Source organism: Tursiops truncatus, chromosome 21 (genome assembly GCF_011762595.2).
Source record: "Tursiops truncatus isolate mTurTru1 chromosome 21, mTurTru1.mat.Y, whole genome shotgun sequence".
Classification (NCBI taxonomy): Eukaryota; Metazoa; Chordata; class Mammalia; order Artiodactyla; family Delphinidae; genus Tursiops; species Tursiops truncatus.
In genome coordinates this window covers 9336928-9360978 of record NC_047054.1, presented here as the reverse complement: position 1 = coordinate 9360978, position 24051 = coordinate 9336928, and the positions used below count along the sequence as shown (strand labels likewise).

At 39.3% G+C, this 24051-nt stretch overlaps 1 protein-coding gene across 2 annotated transcripts in view; it reads right to left on the bottom strand.

Annotated features, from left to right (window-relative positions):
• CSMD1 (CUB and Sushi multiple domains 1) overlaps nucleotides 1-24051 on the bottom strand; it is a 1403311-nt gene that overhangs the window by 304775 nt on the left and 1074485 nt on the right. For both annotated transcript variants that reach the window (XM_033848938.2, XM_073798556.1), the window contains exons 12-17: nucleotides 20617-20799; nucleotides 19060-19386; nucleotides 17885-18079; nucleotides 13892-14030; nucleotides 10774-10961; nucleotides 2970-3158 (exon numbers count right to left, since the gene is read on the bottom strand). In XM_033848938.2, the coding sequence (XP_033704829.2) occupies nucleotides 2970-3158; nucleotides 10774-10961; nucleotides 13892-14030; nucleotides 17885-18079; nucleotides 19060-19386; nucleotides 20617-20799 (1221 nt within the window). The remainder of the gene's footprint in view (nucleotides 1-2969; nucleotides 3159-10773; nucleotides 10962-13891; nucleotides 14031-17884; nucleotides 18080-19059; nucleotides 19387-20616; nucleotides 20800-24051) is intronic.

The window sequence follows — 24051 nt, the reverse complement described above, 5'->3', positions numbered from 1 at the left end:
AGTATTCTTTGATACTAAGTGGTATAGCCCTTCCTTATCTTTCTTAAAAATATGCATTTCTTAGCTGTTTGCAGACTTTACCCTTCTGGATTAATTTTTAAATGTCTATAAATTTCTACAAAAAACCCAAATTAATTTTAATTAGATTTGATTGAACTTTAAACTCTATTTGTAGAAAATCTGTACATTTAAATTTCATTCTTCCCATGTAGAAACATAATATGTATTTCCATTTCTAGGTTATTCTTTTGTATTATATTGTAACTTTCTAATTTTTAAAAAATATAAGCCTTCATATTTCTTGTTAGATATATTCCTGGCAGTTTTTAGGGTTTTATTTTCTATATATGTATTTTATTATACTTCTAATATGTTATGTTCTTTGTGGAAATATACTGATTTATGTTTATCCTGAATGCAGTCACATACTGAACCCTTATTATTGCTAATGGTTATATTCTCTTTCTAACATTTATCATTCATATAATTTTCTTAAATTACTGTCTTAGTTAAGATCTTCTGGGCAATGTCAAATAACATTTCTGATACTGAGAAAGTTGTTCTGTTCTTGAATTTCGTGGGACTTTTTGTAATAGTTTACTATTAAGTATGATATTTTCTATAGGTAGATTCATTTATATTATGGTTCTCTATATATTTGTTAAGGTGATATATTATTTTAGAGTTTATTTAAGGTCTAATATAAAAAAGAATGCAAATAAGGAGACACATCTTCCTAGAATAATTTACTCATAACTACTGTCTGCAAGTCTTCGTCCCTTTTCACCTGCTTTGAAGGAAGCAGTTGGCTCTGATACATCCTCATGTACGGCAAATGTGGGGCCAAGGTGCTTGTGGTCCATGTTGTAGTTATGCACCTATGTACACCTGGGCAATTTCTGCCACTTTCTTTCATTGAAATATTGAATTGAATATAAGGGGAATTAGGAATATACCTTTTAAAATATGTTTTGATTTAACTATAGTTGATTTACAATACTGTGTTAGTTTCAGGTGTATAGCTTCAGATTCTTTTTCCATTATGATTTATTGCAAGATATTGAATATAGTTCTCTATGCTATACAGTAAATCCTTCCCCTTGTTTTTTATCTATTTTATATATAGTGGTGTGTATCTGTTAATCCCATACTCCTAATTTATCCCTTGCCCCTCCCCTTTTCCCTTTGGTAACTATAAGTTTGTTTTCTATGTCTGTGAGTCTGTTTCTGTTTTGTAAAGTTGATTTGTATCAATTTTTAAGATTCCACATACCAGTGATATGGTATTTTCTTTCTCTGCCTGACTTACCTCACTTAGTATGACAGTCTCTAGATCCACCGATGTTGCTGCAGATAGCAATATGGCACTCTTTTTTATGGCTGAGTAGTAAGGAATATACCTTTTGACAATCCTCTACATCTCTACAGGCTGCCCTGCTACAATACATATTTCTATATTAACAGCTCATTTGAGATTGGTAAATAGAAAAGTGGTGTCAACATAATATGACAATTATTTGGGTTCTTACAACATTCTCCCCAGGCAAATACTGGAGTTGATACAGTAGAGTTATAACCTATGGCAGGAAAAGAAAAATGTCTCAGCTTATCTTCTGCACAAAACTGGAACTCTTTCAGATCCCTATTAAGGAAAGTAAAAGTAGGCACATGCACCTAGGGGTCCCTCCCCAGCAGGGCTCACCCCTTGCCTCGCATAGCTAATGCTTCACGTCAGGTTGCATCTCCTTCTGTGGCTTCTGATATGCTGGCCCCATAGATGGAGAGCTCAACCTGCATCTGCTTCTGCCCAGAGGGCAGTGTTCCACTCTCCTGGTTTTGTGGATTCTTCATTCTTCTTCAGACACCCTCCAACCACCGTGTGCTGTCCACCTGCACTTTGCAGTCTTTCTCCCAAAGTACCAGTTATTGTTTGGGTTAATACTCTGGTGACAAAGGTCAAAGGTCTTGAGTGGTCTGTAGCCAAGCATAATTGTCCCATTAAACCCTGTTATTTTTGGTGAATCATTTTGAAGAAGTCAAGGTTTTTCATGAATATATCAATATATCATCTTTGAGTGGAAATGCCTAAAGTCTATAAAAAGTAATGGAAATGGAAATATATATAATATTTATATGGAAATATATATAAGAATGTATATCTATTATATATATAAAACAGATATATTTTATATATATTAATATATGTATATTCTTCATGGCCTTTGGTCATGAATATAACCACGTGGTTATATTCATGGCCAAAGACAAAATCCCTGACACTGTTGCAAATGATCACAAGTAACATATTCGTCCATCTTGCTATAACTATAAACTGCATAGTGTAAAGCTGCATAATACAGTAACACACAATCAACAAGAATGTTATTCATTTTGAGATTTCCAAAAGCAGATCTGTGCAGACAGGGGAAGTGGGTGGTATCTCACACACACACACACACACACAAAACCACTCGGGGGGATCTCCAGAGCAAAGACTTCCCACACCCCTGGGGAAGAGCTCTGCCTTAGGGAAGAGTCAGTGGCAACACAGTCCAGGTGTGCAGAGCTGGAGCAAGTTGTCTGATGCCTGGACCGGTTCACAGGAAAATCAGGTCTGACAGGGTGGAACATGCATACTCATGATGCTGTCTCACGTAGTCTTCAATAAACACCGTGGGTAAGGATGTGTGCATCACTAAGCTCTACAAGCTTGAGTGTCTGGGGATGAAACTGAAGGCCAGCCCATAATTTATGTTCTTCATTTCTAAACAGAAGCTCTGCTTCATAGAGAAGATTTGCCAGGTAAACTTCACATGCTAAATGGCCATATTTTTAAGGTGTACAAGCTTTCAAATAGAAGGCCCACTTCAGTCATATCCTACCACCCCACGAAACACATGCCACCCAGACTGTTTAAAGAATCGCTATGCACGTCTTCCGGGTTTGCTGTTGTGCCGAGCTCCACCTACCGTCACAGCTGGGCAATGCATGGCTCCACTGGTGGTTCCGCTCACAGACCAGGGGCTCGTCGTCACTCAGTGTATAGCCTGGATTGCAGCTGAAGGTCACTGTGGACTGGATGCCAAAGTGACTGCCGTGCCGATGCCCATTCACAGGGATCCCCGGGTCAAGGCAAGAGTCCGACTCCAGAGTCACACCTGGATGCACAGAAAAAAACATCAGACACGGATCTTCCTGGGTTTTAGAAAAATATATTTGGGCCATAATACATACAAAATATCCCCAGACATCATCAGACCTGGAAAATCATGCAAGTGAATCGATAATCCATTCATGTGAAAACCAATACATTTTCAAGTACTGGGCCCTGTTTTTTTTGTAGAAAGATGTATATCATTAAACTTAGCTACAGATGATAGCTAAGTAGTGCCAATCTTGAATAATTTGCTGACCTCCCTGAATTTTACCTTTTTTCATTTGAAAAGCAATGAACTGTACTAAATAAAGTCGAAGTTTTTCTGTTTTCTATCTCCACCCCTCCCCCTCCCCTTTCCTTTTATATTTGATATACCAAATAGATTTTGGCAGTCATACTTCAGCTTTCATATATTTGCATACATCCACCCAAGCCCATACACATAATGCAAATTAAAACTACACTGGAGTTAATTTTCTAAAATTGCATTTCCACATTTCTTTTTTCTTTTAGATTTGTACTTAAGTCTGCCACTTTCAAGATGGCTACAATTAGCCTTTGCTAAAAGATGTTAAAAAGTAAAGTGCTATATAAAGTTAAGTAATGATGATCATGTCATTACAAGAGTTTCTTTTCTCTGTCTCTAACATTTCTCTTTATTTTTAGAATAATATATATTTTAAAAGATGAGGAAAAATGGGAATAAGGGAAGAGAATATCATTGTGATGTTTAGGAATGCAAACGTTAAAAAAAAGACTTGCTGTTGCTATACATAACTCTCAGTAAGATTCAAAACACTGAAATTATGACTTGAAGTATTAAGCAAAAATATTAAAGTATTACCAATATTCAGACTGTTTACTCCCCTAAAATGATATTTGGGATAATATTTCTGATCACTATATATGTTTTACCAAAGTTTGAGTGATGTATCTTATGAATATACCTTCCCTCATTAAGTCAAATACATGAAGTACAACTAAGGGGTGAGTTTCTTTTTTTTTTTTTTGCGGTACGCGGGCCTCTCACTGCTGTGGCCCCTCCCGTTGCGGAGCACAGGCTCCGGCCGCGCAGGCTCAGTGGCCATGGCTCACAGGCCTAGCCGCTCCGCGGCATGTGGGATCTTCCCGGACCGGGGCACGAACCCGTGTCCCCTGCATCGGCAGGCGGAGGGGTGAGTTTCTTAAATAAGAAGTGATATGATTTCTTCTTTAGTGCAGCAACATGTGATCCAATAGGACAGAAACACAAGTAGGATGGCTGAGCCACATTCAAAAATATTCAGTAAGAAATGTGATTTCCAAGACTAGTATAGCTCCTAGGAGGTGACCTTTAAACTCTTGGGATTTGCTGAGTGGTGGGAGTGTCTGTTATTCACCGTGGGCCCCTGGGACCACACCTAATCGTTTATATTCAGCAGGTTGCTCAAGTGGGGTGCCTTGAGGCAACATGGTTTCAGTCTAACCTACAGGGACAGGGGCAGGTAAAGACTTAGTTCAACCATATGGGGCAATGATTCAATCCATGACGCTTATGTAATGAAATGTCGATAAAATCTCTGGACACAGAGGCTCAGATGAGCTTCCCAGGTTGGCAGTAAGCTGTGCATATGTCAGAAGTCATGGGTGGGAGGAGGTGACACTGTCCATGACTCAACGAGGACAAGACGCCTGGAAGCTCTGAGTTCGGACCAATCTCAGGGTCTCCCCTCTGTGCCTCTTCCTTCAGCTGGTTCTCATTTGTATCCTTTCCAGTGACAAATGTGACTGTGAGTATAGCAGCTTTCAGTGAGCTCACTGAGTCCTTCTGTCGAATTATCAAACCTGAGGGTCATTTTGGGAACTCCTAGAACTTGCATCTGGTTTCAGAATTGGCAGAAAGAGCAAACTTTGCACCTCACAGGTTAACAGACAGCAGAAAAGACTATCATAGTGAAGTTTTCCAAAGGAAAAAATAAATAAAACAATGAAAAGAGAAAGAGGCAAAGTGAATAAAAAATATAGCATCATTTTTCCCAAGAATTTTTTCTTAAAAATTAGTCATTCTAATATCGTAAAACTAACACACACCTATTACCTTAACAACAGGATATAACTGTCCTGACTTCTTGCAAAGTATGCCAACAAATGCATGCATGCCTTACACCCCTTCCTGAGCTGCAGATATACCAAAAGCAGCATGGCCATCGTTTGCCCCAAGATCCAACACCTACCCTGCTCCTCCCTCTTTGCGCGCGCGCACGCGCACACACACACACACACACACACACACACACACACACACACACACACACATTCCCCTTCTAAGGGAGTGTTTATGAGTTTTCACAACATGCCCAGAGCTTGTACACAGCAATGCCCTGAACACAGCAGGTACATAATAACAGGCTGATTGGTTTTGTAGCCTCAAGATCAATAGCAGAATTTCCTAAAAAGAAGAATCTCTGACAAAGAAATGAATTGGTATCCAGGGTCCTGAAAAACCAGCCAACTAAATTATTCCATTTCATCAAATGACGTCCTGTGATCACTAGACGGTACAGTCACTGCACTGCAGTGAATAACAATAAAAGAAATTACTATTTTAGACAATGTGCGAATGCTGTGTTAATTAGTGTCCATAATGAAATTCATAAATTGTAAGGAAATACAAAATGTGTAGGGAAAATAGAGAAACATATCAGAGGAAACCAAAGCGTACAAATTTAAATTTAGAATTCTTTACATGTAAAACTGAACTAATAAATAAGTAAAATCATTAAAGTCATAACCGCTTGTTCATACCAACTACACGCCATTATTTATTCATTCATTTATTTTTACAATATAATGGGTGCAAATATTGAGTTTGGAAACGAGCAGATATTGTGATCCTTGGCCCTCCCATTTATTAGACAGGAAAGTCCCCGTGGGGATGACTCCTGAGTGCAACATTTGGGTCAGTGGATCCTATTGGAGCTGTGAATATATTTACACTCTGTACCAACTGTTTCTTTCCTGAAACTTACCGCAGCTCTGAATTTTTTGACATACATGATATAAATATACTTCCTTTCATTTGGCTTTTGTCAAATAAGTGACTGAACAAATTTGCTGCTCGCTGAATGAAGGAAGACGGCTGCTGTGAAACTGTCCATGTCAGATCACATCTACACGTTTGATGTCGGTAAAGTGCCGCTCAGCTCTCCGTTTCCTCGAAGTCCGAGTCCAAGGAAGAGAGCGCGTGGTCTCTGGGTATCTTTTACCTGCCACGCTTTAGTGCAGGCACTTTTCACAGCCTGCTGAAGGCTTTGAAAGAGTGGTTACACTCCCTACTTTACAGATGAAGAAACTGGCTAAGAAATTAAGTAAATTTGTCAAGTTACTTATTGACTGAAATTCAAACCTAAGTCCTTGACTGTTTTTCTCTCTTCCTCTGTCTCCTGTGTGTGTATGTGCATGTGTGTGTCTGTGTGTGTGTGTGCTGTACCTAATTTGCAGTTGTATTGCATTTACTACCATTACATCTTGACCAGTCTCCCTTTCTGGTTATAAGAAAGGTCACTTAATCAAAGAAAACTAATCTACCCACACACACACCACAAAATACACACTGCTTACCACAAATTTTTTAAAAAATTGCACAGTATATGAATTGCATACTAGGATATATATATTTACATTTAGTAAATCTTGCTTCTTTCTCGAAACATTATTAAAAAGCATTTCTAAGAAGTGTGCCAAAATTAAATGGAAAATCTCCATATACTTGAGATATCCATTTATTTTTCACTTTTTAGCATTTTATTTTTCAATTCCCTATACAATTATGATGATTTTAAAGTGTGGTTCAAAGCTGTCTCTACAAACAAACAGAACAAATGATTATTCTGGGAGATAATGCAATTACTATTATATGAATAAACTGTGCCACATTCCTTATAAGGAATAAAGTAATGAAAGCACAGACTGTAAATGGACATTATATTTACGAGAGCAACGATTCCTAAAACTTAGTACAAGAGTAGAACTACAACCCTGGCTATGCTTTTAGGAATAAACCTTGAAAAACTGGCTCAACCCTTCTGCCCTACAGTTCAGAAAGAGCTGAAATGAATGTCGTTTACAGCGGCTCACATTATTTTATGGAACCACTACAAAAATAAGCAAAACTTGAGTAGAGTGTGGTCACCCCTGCAAGGCTCTCTGTCTGTAGAGTAGATTGCCATGTGCCCATCTGGGCATGAGGTGGGGTCACTAACATTTTTTTAAAGCAAGAAAGGTTTACAGTGTCAGCCATTCTTGATGAAAGACAAAAGGGAGATGGGCTATTTTATGATTTTTAAATGGCATAAAAATTTGATGTAAACCATTCTTAGGTCATGGGCAACCCACTCTTTAAAAATGTGTCAGATGAGCAGGTGTAATTATTTTTCTAGTGTCTGTATATTGGGCTCTGAACACATTTCCTCAAAGGGTACTAGAAATGGCCAAAATGACAAAGGGGTTGGTAAGGTATGTCAATCCCATGTTTTTCTCCTCTCTCTCTCTCTCTGTCTCTCTCTGTGCTTCTCTCCTGGTCCTTTACTCTTCCATTACCTCTGTTGTCCCTCTGCACCTACCTGCAGGTCCCCTCCACCTGGAGCCCGTGCGGCAGGCAGCACCTGCCATGGCCTGCCTGGGCTGCCTCAGACACCCACTGCCACCTACACGCCACCGCCCTCAGGATCACCTTGAGGACTCACTCAAAGGTCCAGCATTCTGACGTGCTCAACTTTAATACCTGGAATTCGAGCTTAGGAATCTCCATTTCACTAGGACCCCCAGGTGAAGACTAGCGCACAGCAGTGTTTGAGAAAAACTGCTCCTTCGGCAGGCTTCGTACCCAGGACGTGGGTGTGAGTTGGGCACGGGGCTCCCGTAAAGTGTCTGCCCCAGCAGCGGCAGGCACGCCCTAGGACGCCGGGCTGGCAGCCTGGGCCCTGGTCAGCTGCAAAGCCCGCAGGTGCCTGTGGCAACAGCCCCGACAGCCACTGCGCTGAAGGCCGGGCCTTTCCTGGCTCTGCTTCCCATTAAAGTGCCAGGTCCTGCATCGCACTGGCTTCTGCTCACTTCCCGTTTCTCCTCGAATTCTTCACCAGAGATAAGTAAATTGAGGTGATAACAAGTCAAGCTTCAGTGTGACTTCCTTCCTGGTGATTGTTCCCCAATATCCTGTCAATGCTCTCACCCACAGACTGCATCAGGAATGTCTGGGGCCTGGGTCTTCTGGAAGGGTCACCGGGTGTCCACAAATGAGAGTGGATGAATGTCCAGAACAAGGTCCCCTCTAAGGCAGAGCTGTGGACAGTCTGATGCTGTAGGAACCTTGCCCATCTTGTCCTCTGCCCTCATCCAGAACTACAGAGCCAGCCCCAGCTTTTCCAGGAAAGAAGGAGGGAGAAGAATTCCAGGCTCCAAGGGATCAGACATTTAAGACACTCGCACAGTTATCCTCCAAACACACCAGCTGGGGGTTTGTTTTTGCCTCCTTTTACTGATGAAAAGAAGGGAAAATGGCAAAAAGCACTGTCCTCTGAGGATCACTGGGTTATACCATGTCTTACTCAGACTCATGTCCATTTTCAAATATAGGATAAATAAAAAGAACCCTGAAACATAATGCAGTCAGTCTTTTCAGTTTATAATGATTATTGTTAGAATTATCTACTCAATAAATTTATATTATATTATATTATATTATATTATATAATGGTGACAATCTAAATAGGAACTTGTGACTGACTTTCCCTGATTTTCCAGAAATCATGAATAAGAACAACCCACTTATATAAATGAGGCAGAGAAGCAAATGACATTAGTTTCTACTACCTACATATGGGCTTTAGAACTTGTTTCTTCAAAAGGGACTAGAAATAGGCAAAATAATCTGTGGTATGCAAATAAGAGAGAGAGAACATAGAATACTCTGTTCTAGTGTTTGTTAGCACCTAAAACTATCTATTCTCTTAAGTTTCACCCAACTCTATATCCAAAGGCCAACCTATTGTATGTAGCTTTAAGAAAAATGTGCAGGATGGGGTGGAGAGAATACATCTTAGCAGATCAATGCTGAGGAGTTGTACAAATTCAGATGACTGTAATGTGTACACATCTTCACTCCAAAGAGAAGTGATAACTTAAAGGAATGTTAAGAAAGGAATGAAATACAGAAGTTTCTGCTTCTTAAAATGTACAAGTTTAAAAATATGTAACTTTGAAATAAATTATGTATATATACAAAGTATAATAACTTTGAATTAAACCTGAAATTAATCTTTAAATCATTAATAATCAATTTTCTTGTTATCAGAATACAAGTCTAATACAATTCCATTTTTAATCAAAAAGTACACATAACCTTATATGTGTATTTGCATATATATGTTTGCATATAATTATATAGATAAGCATGTAAAAAAGAGAAATATACACAACAGGTTATTAATTTTAGTTGTTGGATAGGGTTTGGGTAAGATTAACATGAGTAGCAGCGGGCAATGTGGGGAAAGGAAGGAAAGAAAAAGAAAAAAAGATGAAAAATTCAGCATGTTAGATATGGCCCCATTCATGCATTTATAAGATTATATGTATTTTTACAACAACATTAAAACTTTGTTTAGTTTATTTTAGGAAAGATTCTGAAAAAGAACAACCTTAAAAATCCTAAAAAAATAAAGGATTTATTCCTTCAGATTCCATATTGAGCTACTCTGATGCATCTTCTTTCATTCCACTCTGGAAGCGAAGAATTTTCAGTGAACGGAAGAATTACTGTTTTTTAAATTGACTAGCATTAGAAATGCATTCCCAGGCTGAACTGCACTCTACTCCATTCCAGAAGCACCCCTGCATAAATATTACTATCAAATGATATAATCTCTCGATCTCCTAATTTCAGAAGCTAAAGCTAAGAGCCAAATTTGGACAGATGGAAACAAAAATGGGAAGGAATTGGGATTGCTTTGCAAAATACACTGCATTATGATATTTTAGCAATTGTGTTTAAATATGTCTAATAATTGTTCTTTAACATTTTTAGCAGTTGTTAATAATAACAACAGGTATTTGTCATTTAGTAAAAGTTCAAACGCGTTTTAATTCCTTCTCTCTTAGTTACAGTCTCTCTGCTGACTGAAACAGGCACATGTATACTCACAAATAAGTACCACAACTGCCCTAACCATTTTTCTAACAAAATACATTGCTCAGGAGATATAACTTTAGTGACATGCCCTGTAGCTCTTTTGGCCAACAGGTATATTTTCTAATAGTAGAAATTTATTATTACATCGTGCAGTAAATGAACACGTTTCACTGTTTTAATTAGTTTATTATTTTACTTTATAATAAACGAATATGTCTTCTTTTTGAGTCATACAGTAGAAATCCCCAAGGCTCTCTGTCCTTAATAAGAGAAAGTCTTGACGATGGCACAGTGCAGTGTGAACAGAGGCGGGAAGAACTGCTGTTTTTTACATTGACTAGCATTAGAAATGCATTCCCAGCACATCTCCTGCTACGTGACACAATGAGACCACGTGTGTGGAACTCAACCCGACAATCGGGCACAGCCCTGGGGAGGGAGGACCACTTACTCTCGTAGCGGATGAGGAAGCCCACGCTGGACCGGCTATTGTCTGTGGTGAAGAGGAGGTACATGAAGTTCCCTGTGCTGATGAGGAACTGAGGCGCCTGTGTGCCGTGGTACTCCCCGATCAGCGGGGACGAGCTGGCTGGCCCGTCTCTGACCTCCAGGGTGTCATAATTAACTTCTGTCTGGAATCTGTGGGCAAGCGTATCCAGTCAGAAGAGAGATGCAGAGCTGCATTAACGTACAGACATCCTGTAATATCATTCACTTACTAAAAACCCAAGTACAGCAAGGGACATAAAATAGATACAGAGACACGTACATATGTTTTGAAGACTTGAGCACGTGTAGTATTTGAGGACAGTACTTATTTCTGGGGGGAAGACTCACCCCCACATCCCTCCCTCTGACTCAATACTCCATCCAGTAGCATCACAGACAGAAACAGGGGTAGTGACTCAGCTCTAAAATAAAAATACTGTGAGCCAGTAGATAGAGAAGCGCCAGTTAGTGTAAGTCAATCATGGCACATTTTCAAACTGTTTTTCATGATCCCAAGTGTAACATGATTATGGATTTCTTAAAATGAGCATATTGAAGTGACATGATCTCCTAAAGGAAAAGGGTAAATCAAAATACATGACAATACTTTAAATACCTTTCCTGAAACAAAAAATTCTGTGCCTTTTCAAGCTCCATTAACTTGTGTGACAGTGGGAGAGCACGGGCACATTACTGCTTCAGAAACCAAATACTACTTCAATGATCTGAAAAGGTTAGAACAGCTTCCAAAAAGTGCTTAACTTTTCTTCCAAGAAGGACTTATGCTTCCAGATCATCTGGTCTGATATTATATTTATATACAGTTGCAGCTACTTGGGTGCTCTTTGATGAAATGGAGGTACCATTCCAGGCACTGAGATAACTTTGTAAATAGGCCCATCTCGTCCTCAAAGAGCTAAAGCAGTTTCCAAGTGTCTGGCATGGCTCTCAGGCAGCAGCTCAACTGACTGGAGCCTCTGATCCATCAGTGACTCTCAGACAGAGAATTCCAGGGTAGCCTGTGCTGTGGGTCTCCAGGGTCTGCAACATATGCTGCTGATGGGGAGGAAGAGGAAGGAACAGAGTGGCTGTCTGAGATTCCCGGCACAGAGCAATGAAAAAAGATGCTGAAATCAAAGGGCCCTGCCCTGTTTATCATTAAATCACATACTCCTCTTAGTGCAAATGCACAACAATGATATATTCTTGCAACTAACTTAGAATGGTCCCTGACCCTCTATCTTCCGTAAAGGGGAATTCAAACAACTGGTGTAGCGTGTGGCTAGGTCAGAATACAGCCACAGGCTGGACATTGGGGTGGGATAGGGCAGCTTTGTCTTTTATTATTAAAAATGTTCTCTAAAGATGCTATGACTTCACAGTTATCTCAGTGCACATTCAAGAAGTCTAGATAAGCATGGAATAAATCTCATTTGAAGTATCTGCACTGAAGTTTTCACATCTTTCATCTTTAGAGACAGCCAGGACTGACAGAGGGCATGCCTCAAGAGCTGGACGATTTCCAGGGTAACCTCAGAAAGAAAAATATAAATGCTTTTCATCATTTGGCAACCTAGCACACAATGTGTAACAATAACATCAGTATGGAATTTAAAATTTGTTTGTGCAAACACATCCTTTATTAGGATGTCAGCTCACAGCTCAAGGTATAAACCAATACACTATTGAAGGGTGGTGTACTATGTCCAGGGTAATAATCACTAGTGTCTGAAAATATCAGAAATGTTGGTACTTACAAATGGAATTTAGCAAATACCGCAGTTCAATAGTATCGAAAAGACAAGATTGAGAAAAATTGAGTATTTTTGTTCAGGCAACTGAAAATGGAATGCTAATAACTTCTGCCAAACCAGAATGTAAAATCACTATTTTTACTAAATGATTTAAATTTGTTGTGCTGCTGGAAATCAGGATGTGTTTCTTCTTTTTTCCCTCTCAATACTAGAAAGTGTAAAAATTAATAAGAAACCAAACAATTTACTTAATATTTATAAAGGTTTTTTTTCCCAGTGACTAAGATTATATGCAAGAATCCATTCTCCAATATAATGAACACATAAAGCAATTTTTTCTTTTCTTCTGAGAGATTATCCTACTGGAGTTATAATTATCCTATCAGATATAATAATATCAATAATAACTTCAAATACAAATAATCACTAAGTGATAACATAATTCCTGCTAAAAACCTTTCCTGTATGGATGTTGTCATTGAGAATTAGAAAATTAGTTAAAAAATAATATAATAATGTACATCTGTCTTGAGACATTATAGTATTCTGAATACTAGAACCCCAAACTCAGTCTAGTTAAGAAGGTCATTGTCAGAGAAAGCCCAATTTGCTCAGATATTAATTAACCTTGAAACACTAAACAAAGATGCTTCCTTGGAGTTTAAAGCATGTGGGTCCCTTCCAAAGTACTTTTGGTTCTTAATCTTCAAACTGATTGTTGAGACAATCTGGACAATATTTGATCATGGAGAATTCAAATAGCATGCTTCTTTTTTCTTAGATTATCAAATACATTATCAAACAGCTAAGCCAAATACCATTGCAGTGACGGAACCACTCGTAGCTAATTAACAGGTAATGAATCTGCTGCACACAGGCTGTTGCCAGCTCTGCAACCCCAAACCGCCCTTCAGTCCCCAGAGCCATCCCCAGAGTGGGAGAACTCTTTTCCTGTGCTTTCTAGAAATATGTAAGGGATCAAAAGGCTCTATTTGCAATCAAACACCAAGCAGAATTTATTCTAGCCTCAGGTCCAAAATCCAGAGGTGGACTCAAGGGCCGGCGACTGTGAGTTCTGGGAATGCTTGTCTGGGCCACCATGCCCTCAACCATGTCTGCAGAGGGGCTGTAGCCGTGGGCTTAGAAGATAAAATTCCAGAAGAACAGAATTCATCAAGCAAGCGCCTATTTCCTTTTAAGTGAACTCCTTTGGGGGAACCAATGAAAAACTGTCATCTTTCTAAGATTTAAGATCCATTTAAATAAAAACATTGGGCATGCATGGGTCATCAGGTCCAAATTAAGGAAAACAAAGTTTTTTCTTACCTATCAAAAGTTATTTTGATAGAGTGTCCTGGTTTTGCTTCAATTATCCATTCACAATTTAAGGAATCTTTGTAATACCCTGGCCATCCCGGGGGCAAAATGACTCCACTTGAAGCTGTCAGATGTCCACCACAAGGGGCTGAAAGATGATGCAGGGTATAAACAGGTCAAATTATGTATATGGACCATGGCAGCACCTCAGTTACTTCAGGAATTCGCTTCTGTGTTCATGGACTTAATGGTTTCTAGTGTTCAAGCAAAAGTTATTCCCAAGTAAATTAACAATATTGAAAGCAGAGCACATATATTCCACACCTGGGCATTTATCATCAACCTGCAGCAAAGTTCCTCCCATCTAATAATGGTAATAATGGCACAGTCTAAGTGAGTGGTGTCTGCCAGACGACTTCCAGGAATTATCACGTTCAATCATCACAACGAAGTCACGAGGTGCGAATTCCACTGATACCCACATGTTACGTGTATTCAGATGTCAACAAACGTCTATTGATACACAAACTTAAAATTACCTCACATCTAAAATTAAACTACTCTGTGGTGTGTGATTGTGGGTATGTTTTAAAATATGTGTACGTGTTTATTCACTTTGGGCTGTGTTCATTTTATTAAAATAATTTGCCACATACATCTTACTAAATTGCTGGTGATTGTTAGAAAACAAAAAAATAAATAAATAAAATTCGATAAACGTGAACGAGTGTGCATCCATCCTTTTGAAGTGTTGGGTAACAGTCATCCATAATTATATAGACAAAAGGGAGTTTGAGGAAAGTATGTGCCTGGCGCTCAGTAAAAGTGAGTACGCATTTCTGTAAAATCTACAGAAAATTTAAAATAATAACATATTTAACATGTTTCTGCCTAGCCACATACATTTTTCAGATTTTATTTATTTTTTTCTCAAAGTTCTTTGCCATCTTTGTAATCACTTTTGTGAATCTACAGATATCAAATAAAACATGAAAATGTTCCTAGTTAAAAAAATATTTTTGGAAAAATATCCTTTTATGGAAAAAATAGCAATATGCATTAAAATGCTGGAAAAATTTATAAAATTTTACACAAATTTTGATGTTAGAAAAAAACTGACACAGAGGAATCTATAGAAATAATTATAGTAGCTTCATTTGTAATAGAAAAAAAGAAACGAAAAAAGAAAAGTAAAAAATTTATGAAAAGAACATGACTACATATTTAGAATGTCACACATACGTTTGAAGTGATATTTTGAAATGTTGTTAAAATGATAAAATCTTTGCAATTGAATTTTTTTTTTTTGGCAGTATGAGGGCCTCTCACTGCTGTGGCCTCTCCCGTTGTGGAGCACAGGCTCCGGACGCGCAGGCTCAGCCGCCATGGCTCACGGGCCCAGCTGCTCCGCGGCATGTGGGATCTTCCCGGACCAGGGCTCGAACCCGTGTCCCCTGCATTGGCAGGCGGATTCTTAACCACTGAGCCACCAGGGAAGCCCTAAAATAAGTCCTTCTTGAATATACATTTTGTCTATAGCTTTATTTTTAATGCAATTATCTGGCTTGGGTATATCACACTGAAACTGGCTTTATAAAATGTGATATAGGAGTTAGTGCCTCTTTTCCATTATCTGGGACCATGTTCCCAATGCTAAAATTCTCTGAACTTGAAAGACAACTTCCTTGTGCATGCCTCTGGTGCCTGTGTCTTTTTCAGTCTTTAATCTTCTTTCTAATTTCTTTTTATGGTACTTTGTTTATTCACATTTTGTACTTTTTATTGCATCACTTTGGGTAATTTATATTTGCTAGGAAATCACCAATTTTCTTTGAACTTTAAAATTTGTTGCCATAGAGATGTGTTCTTGTACAGTAATTTTTCCCTCAAGATAACTTGTGTTTTTTAATGACACTGATCTATGCTGAAGCATAGAGGCAGGTTAAATGTAGAACAAATAAAGAGAGAAAAATCTTTCCCTTAGTAATTGATTTTCTAAGTACAAGTAAGCTTCAACAATCTAATTCACCATTAACCAGTCCTTGTGCTAAGGGTTTGTTTTGCTGTTAACAACCCATAGCTGTGGTTTGCCTTGAAATTCATCTGAAGGTCTCTTCCAAACAGTGAGAGAACTGCCTGCTCCCATTTAATGTGGTACTTTCTCCTTTTGTCTGACTCTATGGGAACCCTCACCTGCCACCTCCCGGTGCCCTTTCTTTCCCCAACTGCACGGAGAAACCTACCTGCCCTGCAGCTTACACCTATCTGCACACAGCCCACTGCAGGTAAGCACACCAGTGGCAGCGAAAACCGTGGCAGACAGAACAGAGACTAGACAGTATTGCTTGTTTTGAGCTTCTTTCTTGTAAAATTATTCACGCTTCAAAGTCAGAAGCGAAACGCTTGGCTGAAGCAGTATCTGCAAACATATTTATTCCTGCCCTGTTATCAGTACCATTTATCTGAGAACCCTGATTGTATTGTTTACTTATTTATAAAGGATAATAACCTAGCCATTTATTAACATTGATAAAATGTAAAATATACAGAAGCATACATTTAGAATGTGATCAAAATAAATTAAAAAAGGAAAGTCCTACTGCTGTGCTCTTGCCCTTCAATTTAGCAAGGTTCCACTCCCGGGTGGTGCCCACAGTCCAGCAAATCATTTTTAACAATTTATGAAACTGTGGAAATGAGAAACATCGTTCTGTAAATTTAGCAGCATCAGCCAATGATGATTTAAAATAATGCTGATCCTTGAACTAATGAGGAATAACTTTGGAGGTAGAGCTGAGGGCAGAACAAGGAGGTGAGGCAGAGCCCCACTGCCCGTGTGGGTTAGCAAGCAGGGAAGGAGGAGGGAGGGATGAATAGGTGGAGCACAGGGGATTTTAGGGCCATGAAAACACCCAGTGTGACACTGTAATGGTGGATACATGTCACGTACATTTGCCCAAGCCCAAAGAACGGCCAATCCCAAGAGGGAGCCCTAATGGAAACTGCGGACTCAGGGTAATGGTGACGTGTCACCATATGTCTATCGGTTGTAACAAGCGTACCATCTGGCGTGGGATGTTTGATAATGGGGGCAGCTGTGCATATATGGGGGGCGGGGGTGTGTGGGAAATCTCTGTATCTTCCACTCAATTTTATTGTAAACCTAAAACTGCTCTAAAAAATGTCTACTTTTTAAAAAGTATCTGTATTTCTTCGGCACTTACGAGAGATACTTTTTAAAAAGGCCTTTCTTAGCTCATTACACTTGGACCATTCTGATAGGGAGGGTATGAGTTTACATTCTAAGTAAATTTTTTTTTTTACCTGAGTAAACATCAAAGGTAATATCCTCCTTAATTTTTTCCCTTTTGGTTTTCTTACATACGTAACCAGAGTGGAAATGTCAAGAAGAAAATTAGTTAGGCAGTATTTATGTCAGCTACACTAAGGGCAACAAAATAGTTAACTAAAAACTACATTGTTGTTATAGGTTGAACTACGCACTCCCCCACGACATTCTGGATTCCTAATCCCAGCACCTCAGAATGTGACCTTATTTGGAAATAAGGGTACTGCAGACATAATTAGTTAAGATGAGATCATTAGACTGGGCTCTAGTCCAATATGACTGGTGTCCTTAGAAAGAGGGGAAATTTGGACACAGACACATTCTCACATGAAGAAAACAGGGATGATGATTCTATAAGCCAAGAAACTCTGAAGACTGCCAGCAAACCCACCAGAAGCTGGGAGAGGGGCCTGGAACACAGCTCTCCCTTACAGCCTCAGAAGGAACCAGTCCTTCCGACACCTCGATCTTGGACTTCCGGCCTCTAGAGCTGGGATAGAATAAATTTCTGTTGTTAAAGCCACCAGTTTGTGGTACTTGGTACGGCAGCCCTAGGAAACCAATACTGTTGATTGTTTGTTTGCTTGTCTGTTTTTTAAATTAGATGTACCATTTCAAAGGAAAATAACTGGCAAACAATAGAGGACCCGCACCTTCACAGCGGGGGACGGTGGAGCTCCAGACTACATTCCCATCCTGCAGGATGCAGGTGATGGACTCCGACCCCTGGGTTTTGACAAAGCCATCATCACAGTGGAAAGAGACCGAACTCCCAAGCAGGAACCTGTCACCAAAACGCCGTCCATTTATGGGAATGCCTGGATCGTGGCACTCGTTTTGGCCAAATGCTGAAAAGAAAAAGAAAAAAGACTAGAATAAAAAATACTTCAATGTTAATTATGAGTATTAAAACAGAAGAAAACAAAACCACTTATAAAGCAATTTATTTTCCCAAATTTCAGTTATATCTTCATAGATAAATAAACATATTCAATAAACAGAATATTGATGACTAGAGAGACAGAGAGAAAGAGATGTATAGAGAGATATCACTATCATCTACACAGCATTTCACAGTTTGAAAGCACTTTTTCACTAAGAAAAGCAGAGATGAGATACGTAGGTGATAAAAAAGGTTTTCAGTTCTGACATATCTAGATTAGCATCCTGGGTCTTGTGTTTACTACCTGTCCCTGGGCAGATTACTCTCGTGATCTGAGCCTAGTTATCTTTATTTACAGAATGAGGAATCTGAAGCTTCTATTCCAGAGTGCCAGCAATGTTAAATGAAATAATTCCTGTCAAATCATAAGCACAGCACCTAAGAGAAGTAGGCAGTCAGTAAATTATAACTTATAACGCCTATTTAACATTATTATCTTACTTTATTCCCTCAACAATGCAATTTAAGCAGATGTTCTTAAATATAATCTCTAATGCAAATGAGAAATCTGAGGCAAAGAAAAGTTAGCCACCTTACCCAAATTAACTAAGTATATCCAAGTGCAGGTGTTCTAATCCATGGCTCCTGACCCCAAACGCCTCAGTCCTTTTTACTATTTTGTTGCATGGAGGACACATGGGTGGATGGATGGATGGATGGATGGAAAACCAGAGAGAGAGAAGACCTGTGATCCAGTCCTCACTATAGGGGTGAGCAGGACACTAACCTAGACCGAGTGAGGTATTTTCTAGGTTCTCAGGATAATGCTATATAATTTTACAAACTGTAATTATGAAACCCCTGGAGTATCAGCCTTGACATTGGGCTTCACACACGTGAGAACCAGGGGAGAAGTGGACATGGGGCAGGTGCGGGCGCACTTACTGGTGTAGGTGATGTTGAAGCCTCTGCCGGTGGTAGAGTGATCCGACTGGAACTCTAGGCGAACGACGTGCCCACTGCTGGCCAGCTGGGAGGGCACCTCGTTGCCAGAGAAAGTGCCCAGCACAGTTATATCCGAAATCCCGTCATCTTTGACTGCAAGGAAGTCAAACTGAGGCTCCACATCGAAGTCATTAAAGATGAGGTGAATTCTGCTGCCAGGCTCAGAGATGATCAACCAGACGCAGTTCATGTTGTTACCATACTCCTCTGGATAATTTGGTGAGAGGATAATTCCTGATGATGCCGTAAAGTTGAAGAAACAGGAAACTGTGAAGACACAGATAAATTTTCAAACAATTTTGCCCATATCCAAAGGACTGGCTACATGCGAAGGACTTGGGGAAAATCCATACCTACAGTTACCTAGGATCGTCCAACTGTTTTTAAGTGGGTGATCCTGGACCATAACCTTTTCTCTTTCCCAAGTTGTCAATAGAATACGTTCAATATATAGAACAACTAGAGCCTATACATAATAAAGTGCAAGCTTGATTCAAAAATGATCCTATCAAGTTGACTGAAATTTGTGGCAAATATTAAAATTTCTAGTTGCAACTTTCTGCCTTCAGAAGAGCAAATATTAATATGAAAAAGTATGCCTGTGTCATAAGAACAATTTCCAGAAAACAGTATTGGTTCTAGTCAGTTTTCTACGATAACTTTTCATTTTAAATTTTGTGTTTGCCTTTAAAGTGCATTTTTTCAAGTTAATTTTTAAATTATTTATAGGGTAACAATGATTAAATAATAACTTGGAAAATCAGACCGTGTCCTGGGTGGATAATATAAAAATCTGTTGGAATACTTAATGTGTACTCAAAAGTCAGTAATATACATTCACATATATACATTATATATGTGAATATATATATATAAAGCATTTATATATATGTATATATTACACATATATGAATACATATTCTTCAGTTTTTGGAGGGAACATCTATTGGACTTATTTCTAGGGTGTGGATATGCTTACTATTCCACATAATTTCATATGTGTTCCCAGTCATTGCTATATTTAGTTACAAAACAATCCTGCTTTTCAATTGGCTATTAAGTCCTTCTTTTCTACTTGTTAAAACACTTAAGAGGAAGCAGGCAGTTCTTCCATTGAAATGCAAAGTGACAGCATGGCCCATGCTCACAACTTGTCTTAAGTGTCACAGGACATTATTGGGTTGTAAAGACCCCGGGCTCTACTGATGGCTCAAACAGTCTGGCATCAGCCCTTCTGGATGGAAGTGATGCTCTGTTAGGATCTTTCTAGTGGAAAGCTCTCAGTGAGTTAATCTATCTAGTAGTAAGAACATCACTGATTGGTTTTAAGTAAGTGAAGAAAGCATGAGAGCTAGTGTCTGAGAAGCCCTGGCTGTTTCTGGTCAATGTCATGCTCCCAAGCGATGCTGAGAGCTGCCCGCCCTCAGCACCCGCCCTGCTTCTCTCCCCCTCTCAAGGCAGCCTCGGAATAGACCCAGGACCAGGCTCAGTACTCACATACACAGCTGGGCTTGTTGCCAGACCACTGGTTGTTCTGCTGACATGTGATAACTCTCTCCCCCACCAGCTCGAAGGCTGCCTGGCATTCGAAGGTGAGGGAGTCTCCGTGGAGAAAACTGCTGCCTGTCCGCTTCCCATAGGCAGGGATACCTGGGTCCCCACATCCTCCCTTCTCAATTTCTGAAAATGGGAAAGACAAATGAACCATTAAAAAGGTACACAATTAACATTTTTTAACAATTTTGAAAATGAACAGTGGTTTATTTTTGCATTGTTTCTGTAAACAGTTTCAAAAGGATACTCAATTCATCTAACATTTATTTACAAAAGCGAGAAAAATGTGTACTTTAAATTTAAGAGAAAGGTATTTAACTTACTGTCTTTTAAGGGATACACAAGGCTACACAGATGTGTTGACAATGCAAATGTTACAATTAATAGACGTTTCTTCCTGGTCTACACCCTTCCTGCATGTTACCTACAATTGCTACCATTAAAATGTAAACACCAATTTTGTTTTAATTGATGTGTTTTTTAATGTAAGCCATATAAGACAGTTCATTTCCTACTGAATATTTAAGTCTATATATCCATTTGAATATTCTTTCCCTTCAATTGATGTTAAAACTCATTTATGAAACAAAACAAGTATATTCATGGTCTTCAGATGAAAAGAAAATATGCAGCATCAAGCCTCTTTTCATTATAACATTGTAATGAAATGTGGATACAAATACACCAAAATTATAGATACATTTCAACTTTGCTCTGTCATGTTAACGACACAGAATGTATTAACTGAAATATGTTATTCATTTATTCATACAAAAAATATTCTTTGAGGGCCAACTGTGAGTCAGGCTCTGTTCTACGTAAGACGGTTAGTGGACAAACAAGACTAAATTCCTGCAGGCATGGGGCTTACATTATATGGAGGGAAACAGTAACAATTTTTGAGATGATGAAGGGTAGTTTGAAGTGAAATGCAGGAGGCTGAAGGGTTGGGTGGAGAAGGAAACACGGCCGCTGTGCTCAGGACCTGCAGGGAGATGGGAGGGAAGAGGTGGCTTGCAGAGGAAGGGAGGGACTGGTCCAGAGCAGCCTGTGGGGTTTTTTTTTGGGAAGCAGATGTTGCAGGGATTTCAGGTGATACATGATGTGATCTGATACATGATGTGATACAAGTTCAGAAGACCCTCCGCAGGGCTGGGGAGCAGACGCAGAAGAGTGAGTGACCACAGTTCAGGACGGTTTCTCTGGGTACGGCTCACAGAGGTGTGTCTCGGTCATCCTTCCCAGATTCTTCACAGGTTTGCACCTCATCATTTGCCGCGACCAAGAGCAAATTCAAACGTCGGTTTTATTAGCAACCTAAACGCTTTCTGATCAAGTTCTCATTTTTTGGAATGTCTGTGGAAGTGACTATGAGCTGAATTTCCGGGTGGTTTTCAGGCACGTGCCTGCCATGTGGGGAACCTATACGAGCCCAGAGATTGACCCAGAGATAGCTTATTCTCCTCAAGAGGAGAAACTTTACTTTTGAGCGTTCAGGAATTTCAAAGTGAAATCAGCTTGTAATATTATGGTGCTGAACCTTCAACATGTAGGATATTACCACTTCTGTTTTCTTAGCAAACTAGCAAATGAAACACAAAACAAAACAAAACCAGGTACTGTGTACAGACAGGTTCATCGCACTCTCCTGATGGCTCAGGTATCAAATAAAGAAGACAACCCTAACAGTAACATTTATACAGGAGCTAAAATGTTCCCAGATGCAACACAGGCCCAAGAAAGCCTCAGAGAATACTCTTCCTTAAGGACGGGTCTTGGAGTTCAAGTTGTTGAACTTGAGTTGAACAGAGCTGGGAATGTATCTACTTGAATTTAACACTTGGGATGCCTTGAACCAAATTTCTTTGACTGAAATAAACAAAGGCAATTCAGACCAATGGCTTATAACAGAAAAGACCTTGCATTTGGTGTGGCCTGTCAGTTGGGTAGGGGGGCAGGAGTCCAGGGTCCTGACCAAGGACACAGCTTTGAGGGCAGGAATGGGAACACCAGACTTGGTTTTGAGATTCCCAGGCTCTGCTGGACCACCAGGTGCAATTCAGTCTTGAAAAGTTTCCATTTTCACTCCCTCAGTTTACTGTTTTCTACCTCACAGGCGACTATGAGAGCTAAACTGTATAATTCACATTAGTCCCTGGCATATAGGGCTCAAAATATTAGCCACTACTATGATTATTAGCAAACCTTAGACTTCTAGAAGTTTCTTTTTGCCTCTGTGATGCTGAAGTTCATAACTTTTTATAATGAAATACATTACGGCATTTTGGGGAATACTGTTTTCTACATTAATTGAGTCAGGGAACTCCTGACTTTGCAGAGTGCTCTGAAATAAACTGGGTGTAGACACACAGGGTGGATGTGGATGAGGGTCTTTCCGCTTCCCATGCTGAGGGTCTAGAGCATCCAGTGGTCCTTCATCTCCACTAAAGATGCTGGTTTTCCCTGATGCAAGGCCAGGGCTGGCTGAGCAGAACCTGTTGTCTGGCACGTCTGTTACTAGGAGTTCGGCATGGACTAGTGAGAGATGTATCAGTATCAGTAGGTCCGCGTGTGTGAGCCTGACCTACTCATCACCCAGAGAATATGAACGTGTCCCACAATTAGGCCAGTGAAGCTTCATTCGGGCAGCTTTTTTGGACATTCTGCATTCGTGACCCCTACACACGAGCCCTAAGTAATTGTGACAAAATCCACACAGATTCAGATATTTCCCTTGGAGGTCACACTGCCTACACTTGAGAATCGGCATCTACCTCATGTGTTTTCTGAACAAGCAGAACAAGTAAAGTAAGAATAAGACTGGGTTGACGTTGATAACAGTAACTGCATCAAACCTCCTTTCTATGCGCAACAAAATGCAAAATGTCAAAGATGACCTTGACGTGCTTTCCTGGAAACAAACACCATTGTTTGTTATCAGTGAAAAGATTGAAGCCCCTAGAGGACAAAAAAAAGCTGGTCAAATATCTCTTCTAAATTATCACTAGAAATGGGGTTTGGTAACGAGGAGCCTAAAGAAAATACTAGGTTGTAATTATTTCCTCACTCCTTCTCTGATGCTGCTTTTTTAGCAGTTGGGGATATTTGTACAAAAGTTTACTGGGGACTCAATGGAGTTCCTACTGATGTGTTCTTCTTTGACAATGACCTTTAAAAGTACAAATTAATGTTATTCATTTTCACTTTTTCATGTTGATTAATTTTTCTAAATTTTATGAAGTATTTATTTTTGAATATTATTTTTATAATTGACTTAAACATTTATGTTACATTGACATTACATATTTAACATTCATCTCTAATACATTTGATTTTTATTTGATAGTTTATACTATGCCTATGTTTACATAATACATA